The 6351-nt window shown below is 60.5% G+C and overlaps 3 protein-coding genes across 3 annotated transcripts; 2 read left to right on the plus strand and 1 right to left on the minus strand.

The window, feature by feature from the left end:
- Nucleotides 1-223: 223 nt before the first annotated feature.
- SDRG_04635 (hypothetical protein) lies at nt 224-742 on the plus strand. Its single transcript, XM_008610313.1, has one exon. It carries the CDS (start codon nt 260-262, stop codon nt 692-694), a length of 435 nt encoding a protein of 144 aa, XP_008608535.1. The 5' UTR covers nt 224-259; the 3' UTR covers nt 695-742.
- A 572-nt stretch (nt 743-1314) lies between these two features.
- On the plus strand, nt 1315-3270 carry SDRG_04636 (hypothetical protein). Its single transcript, XM_008610314.1, has one exon. The coding sequence runs from the start codon at nt 1323-1325 to the stop codon at nt 3234-3236; it is 1914 nt and encodes a 637-aa protein (XP_008608536.1). The 5' UTR covers nt 1315-1322; the 3' UTR covers nt 3237-3270.
- A 278-nt stretch (nt 3271-3548) lies between these two features.
- SDRG_04637 (hypothetical protein) lies at nt 3549-6185 on the minus strand (the record flags this gene model as incomplete). Its single annotated transcript, XM_008610315.1, has 1 exon — nt 3549-6185. The coding sequence occupies exon 1, from the start codon at nt 6144-6146 to the stop codon at nt 3549-3551; it is 2598 nt and encodes an 865-aa protein (XP_008608537.1). The 5' UTR covers nt 6147-6185.
- Nucleotides 6186-6351: the final 166 nt, after the last annotated feature.

Here is a 6351-nt window from a genome sequence, read left to right on the forward strand (position 1 = left end):
TGTATGGCTCTTGCGCTGGTTTCTCGATACTAGTATGCACGATTCCAAGGGTCTATACACTGATGATAGACGCTTTTGGACTATGCAAGCCCAGCTGTGACAGGACAACAAACTCTGTACAGCGACATGACGAAAGAACGTCATGCTGCGATGACGTCGACACAACCAGCGACACAACCCGCAATCGACGTCTCGACATCCGCCGCGTCATTCGTCAAATATGCTTGCAACCGAGACCGTCCTCTATGCCGTGGGAGCGATGATGCTTCTCACGTTTCCGGCGCCATACCTGCTTGCCTCTCTCTACACGCTCTGCACCGGCATGGACGTCATCTCGCGCGTCGCATGGAAGGACGACGTTCACGCCGAATCCACCAACGCGCTCGCAACGCTCCAAGCGTCGATGGCCCACCACTTGGCGCGCAGCTGGTCGAGCTACAACTACCTTCTCTTGCTCTGCGCGAGCTGGTATATCCTCGCGGTTCTCTTGGTCGTTGACCTCCCAGCGCCAGTCGAGATTGGCGTCTTGGTCCTCGGTGCGCCGCTCGCCTGCAACAGCGCCTACCACAGCTTCGTACGTCGACAGATTGAGCTCGAAAAAATGCAGTGGGCTGTCGTGCGCAACGCGATGGCCAAAGGCGAGTTGGCAGCGCAGACGGTGCTGAACGATATGACAAAGCCCAAGACCACGTAACATAATTGGGGACTCAACCATAAGACCGATAAGAAACAAACGTGTTGCACTCGACGAGTCCTTGCCCGCGAGCAGGACAAGCCATGAGCGCGGGTGCCTCTCACGTTCCAGGTCGCATTGATGTGGACGACTTGGTACGCATAGACAATGCTAATCTATCGCAAATGGTGTGCAATCTCTCGACAAGCCATTGGCTCGTTTATAGCCTTTTCTTACGCCCTTCACGCCCTGTCAAGCCATTCTACCACCACTACCATGTCTACATCAACGCCATGTCGAACGAAGATCTGGACGACGGTACGCACCGGTAGTAGCTTCCTACGGCTGCTTGCTCAGAGTCGCATGGCATCTGCCGGTGACGACGCTATTTCTTGCGTCTTTTGTCGCTTGGCCGAAATGCCGATCGCTGTAGACTGAAGCGAACAACTTGTACATTTGAGAATTGAAAACTGAATCTCAATGGACGTCTGGCGCAACTGAATATCTCGACACACTCTGGCGCAACATCGAGCCAGATTGTAATCCGACTAGATCCATTTGTTTTCCACAATCTGACAAACCGCAACTTGAACAACCTCCTGAAAAATGCGACTTTGCACTTCATTTTCCAACTATCAGCAGGACCGCCATGGCGTCCGTCCTGCGAAACAAGAGCCTCGTGTCCTTCATGCTGCGCTTCCAGCACGGACTGCCGCATGCGACGCAAAGCTTTCACGCGCTTGCCACCGACGTCGGTGTGCACCCTATGCTGTGCGACGACCCGGAACTGCCCGCCGCCTTCTTGACCAACCTTCCCGCCTCGTCTCTCGCGACCGAGTACATGCAGCGGTACCTTGCCGCTTCGCCAGAGTGCCAGGATGCCATCCCTAGCTCGTGGCTCTTCCTCGACGACCAACTGTCGGCGCTGCCGCTGCACCTCGCGATCCTTGGCGGCCACGTAGCACACGTCCGGCACTACTTGGCCTTTGCGCCGCACTGGGTCACGCCCGGTGCGCTCACGCTCGCTGCCGCCTGCGGCCACCTCTCGTTGCTGCAGCTTTTGGCGACGCACCTTCCCATACCGTCTGCAGCCATGGACCTGGCTGCGACCAACGGTTTTCTCGACATCGTACGAGACTGCCATGCCGCCGGCGTGGTTGAGACGCAGCAAGCCATCGACGGTGCATCAGCCAACGGCCACGTCGACGTCGTCACGTTCTTGCACCAACAGTGCGGCGCCGTTTGCAGCCGTGACGCGCTCCTGGCTGCCATTGCCCACGTGCATGTGGACGTCGTGCTCTACCTCGTCACATCGGCTCGCCTTGACATCAGTACTACCATCGAGCCTTGGAATGAGCTGTGGGACGGGGCAGCGTATCGGTCGGCGGCGCCGGGCGATCCATTGTCGATGCTCCAGCTGCTTTGCGACCACGGCGTTGAGGACATCTCGGAGAACTTGGTGACCGCAGCCATTGAGCGCCACGGCCGCACTGCGCTCCAGTTCATTTTGGACAAGACGATGCTGGACATGGCCACACCGAGTTTGCTGCACACGGTCATTCGCCTCCGAGACAAGGACTGCATTGCGCTCGTGCTACGCGCCGTCGCGGGCGCCAACGACCAATCTCTGACTCACCCGAGTCTCTTGTGGACGATGGAGGACGCGCCGCCGTCGACGCCATGGCAGCCGACCGGTGATTGGTCGCCGATGCCGTGGCGCGACAGTGCGATGGACGTGGCGGCTCGCGTCGGCGACCTGTCGACGTTGCAGCTGCTCCAGAATCTGGGTCTCGACCTCTGCACGACGCGCGCCATGGACAACGCGTGCGCTCACGGCCACTTGGAGATTGCGCAATGGCTACAGGCGCACCGCACAGAAGGTGGCACCGCAAACGCGCTGACACAGGCCGCGGCGAACGGTCATGTGTCGGTTGTCCGCTGGCTCCTCGACCACCGGCCTCTTGTCGCTGGAATGGACGAGGAAGCATGTCGTATTTCCGATGCTTGCGTGGTCGCGGCCGCCCGGAACGGACACCTCCAAGTGCTGTTGCTGCTACACGCGGTTCCGTCGACGACAGCAGCCATGGACGCCGCGGCGAGGGAGGGCCACTTGGACGTGGTGCAGTATTTACAGCTGCACCGGACCGAAGGCTGCTCGGACGACGCGTTCTTCGATGCGCTCAACGGCCAGCACGACGCTGTCTTTGCGTTTGTGGTCAAAACGTACGGCCACGTCGTCGAGGATCGCGACCGCCTCTACGTGCGCATGGCAAACCTCGGGCGCATCGACCTTCTCGAGCTTGTTTTGGCGCATGTGCCCCATGCAACGAGCAAGGTTCTCCAAGAGATGATGCTGCTCCATGCTGCGGCAGCAGGCAACGTAGCCCTGCTGCAGTGGCTCCACGAAACCAAGCAGTTTGCGTGGACGTCCCATGTGCTTGACACGGCGCGCGACCGCAAGCAGCGCAAGGTCGTCGCGTACTTGACGACGTCGGCGGGCCCGGAAGCCATCTCGGCTCTGTCCGACGACCAAGCGCAGTTTGCTTTGCACGTAGATTTGTAAGAAAGACTATGTATCAACTTGAAACATTTGGAAAGTATCAGCTTGAAGCATTTGGAAAGTATCACACGACTTGACTTACCACTAGACACGCAATTGTTAAGAGTTCGTTGAAGACTTCACGCTTTGCGTTGATCAGCCATTGTGCGTCAACGCCGACAAGGAGTCGTATCTCGAGTCTCAACACCTTTACATTTCATTTAGTGGGCTCCTGCAAGTGACGTATTCACGAGCAACGCAGTTTCATCGAATGCATGCGAGTGAACTCGTTATTAACAACCTGACGACAAGTTTGCCTCGAGGTATAAAGGAGTCCTACGCTGTCTCGGTGCACTTGGTGCTAGCTGTCAACAGCGCCGCAGCACGCTTGATGGTCGGTGGCGTTGCATGGAGGTACGCGAGGCGCGCCGCATCGCGCTCTTGCTCATCGCATGAAGTCAGCCACGCGCGGTTCTCTTCCGTGGTCGTACAGTAGTCACAGCCGCACGCGATCGCCGCCGCCGCCGTGAGCATCGGAAGGACCACCGCGCACAGCGCGTCGCGACTGGAGGCGTACTTCATCGGGAGCTTGGCGTCCAAGAAGCGAATCGTCGGGTAGAGCACGCGTCGGGCGTGGTACAGTCGCGTGTCGTCGTGCTCGTCACTGACAACCTTGTCCACAAGATCGTCGACAAAGCGCGGTACGTGCAATGGCGAGAGGCGGTCCAGAATGAGCAGCACCGCGTGCATGGCCTTTGTCGGGGGCGTACCGTAGTCGCCCTTGCGCCCGTCGTAGTTGGCATCGCCGCCGCACGGCGAGCCCTGCTGCTTGTAGCTCTTGTCGACGAGGCACGTGGTGTAGCCCAAAAGGAGATCCGCAATCGCGCAAGCTTCGCAAGCCGTGACGACCAGTCCTTTGTGCACGGCGCGTACGAGTGCATAGACGATGCGTCGGCTGCAGCGGGCAAACGACGGCGAGACCGCACGTAGAAGACCACCATGGACGCCCCGCCAGCGAAGCACGTTCCTGTAAAACTCGGGCAGCATGTACATGACAGACCCGGCATCACAGACAACGTCAAAGACGAGGTCGCACGACGCCATGGACGCGCGCACGTCTGGCAACAACGGCGCAATTTGCGCTACGCTGCCGACGTCGAGGACAAATGGGAGCAGCACCAGCGCCGGGTCCATGGCGGCGCGGAAACGCTGCACGATCGAGACCACTGTGGTGGGCGCGGTGACGAAGCTACGGACGACCCAGAAAAGTGACGAGGGCAGCCGACCGCCGAGCCACATTGTCGTCGGCGACGCCGCCTCGACGTCGGCGAGGATGCGTGCTTCGAGCTGCAAGAGGCAGCGCAGCACCAGTACACGATCGTGCGTCGCTTCGTCATATCGCTCGTCCCGGAAGTGCGCCAAATTGGCGACCACCGTGTCCCACAGCAAGAACACGAGTTCGGCGCAGTAGGGCGGCTGCCCCAACGCGTCGAGGAGCGCCGTGACGAACTGAAGCGTCGTAGCCAGATTGGACCAGTTGAGGGGGAGATGTGTGAACGTTTTGTGCCAGTCCCCAATGCCTTGGTCCACCAGCGTGACGATCGCGGCCCCGACGTCCAGCCAGCCGACCGTTGCGCACGTTGTCGCAAGCCATTGGATGCCGGACCGGGAAATAGCGTCGTCAAAGAGGTCGATGCCGTGCGCAATGTAGAGCGATCGAAGCGGCGCATACCGTGTTGCGAGCTGTTGCATCGTCATGACATCGTCATATGACGTCATGACGTCATTGTCACACAGCATCTCCATGACGGCCGCCGCGAGCGCCGACAAGCTGTCGTACCCGAGCGGCACATCGTCGGTCGGCGGTGCGGTCAGCGCGTCTTGCAGCAGCCGACACGCGGCGGCGAAGCCAAGAAGACGGACACGATGCTTCTTTGGCCAAAAGAGGACGACCGAGGCCTCTCCAAGGTCGTCCAAAGTCGTCGTGGCGACCCACTTGTTGATACGGCGCCCAAAGAGCACCGACACGTCCATGTCTGCTGGCATGGGCGTCATGACAAATGCGTCGGCAATCGTACGGGGCGGTGCTGGCACTGGCTTCCTTGAGGTGCCAACAGCCGCGATGAAGTCGGGCAGCGGGTTTAGGTGAAAGTCGGCGTAGTCGTTCGCACGCGCGTACGCGCCGTAGGTTTCATACTCGATGCGCTCGGCGTCATCAACGAACTGAGCAAACTCGACGTACGGCGTCGTGTCGGTCGCCAGTAGCGTGCTGTGGTCGACCGTCGGATCAAAACCGTCCAAGTCGCATGTTGGACGTGGCGCCGTGCGCTCGAGATCTACCGCAACACGACCAGCGTACTCGTTGAGCGCGCGCTGTGAGAGCTCGCCGCGCCGCTCGTCGAGGTAGAGACGATGCGCGGCTTCGCGAGCTATGTACGGATGCTGGCGCCTGATCTCGGCGGACCGTGCGCGCAGCTCATACTGCGCGTACACTTTGGACTGATCATCCGAGAGCGTGACGAGCGCAACGTCGACAGTGCCGGCGGCCACGAGACTCTGCACGATGTCATTCTTGCTGCGCAGCGACCCGGGGCACGCATACGCATACGTCGTCGCAAACTGCTTGGGCACCGCCGATAACGTGGCGAGCATGCACGGAACGTCGGCGGCGCACGGCGGTGACGTTCGCGGCGTCGGTGCGTTGACGTGCTGCACCGAATAGACGAGGTAGGCGCATTGGCCGGCTGCGACAGGGGCCAGGCGCACGCTGCAGTCCACGTACCACGCCACGCAACTCGCCTCCGCTACCGCCACAGTGGTCGCGCGTGCGCCAAACGAGACGGCCACGTCGCGCGGATGAGGCGACCGAAGTGCAACAATGAGCGTCCACGAGGCGTCGCGGGCGTCAAGCGGCGTCAGGTGCGGCGTCGTCATGGCGCTGTCGTACGTTAAGTGGGAGAGCGTCGCAGTGCACGTCCCAATCGGCGCCGCGAGATGCGTGCTGAGGTTTGAAAACTCATCGCCATTGCAGGCGCCGTGCACGGCAGTCGCGGGCACGATGTACTTGCCGTCGGCGGTTCGATATGGCGCCAGGTCGGCGTCGCTGACGGCGTCATGACGGACCCAGTGGCCCTGCGCG

The sequence above is a fragment of the Saprolegnia diclina genome, assembly GCF_000281045.1.
Source record: "Saprolegnia diclina VS20 unplaced genomic scaffold supercont1.11, whole genome shotgun sequence".
Classification (NCBI taxonomy): Eukaryota; Oomycota; class Saprolegniomycetes; order Saprolegniales; family Saprolegniaceae; genus Saprolegnia; species Saprolegnia diclina.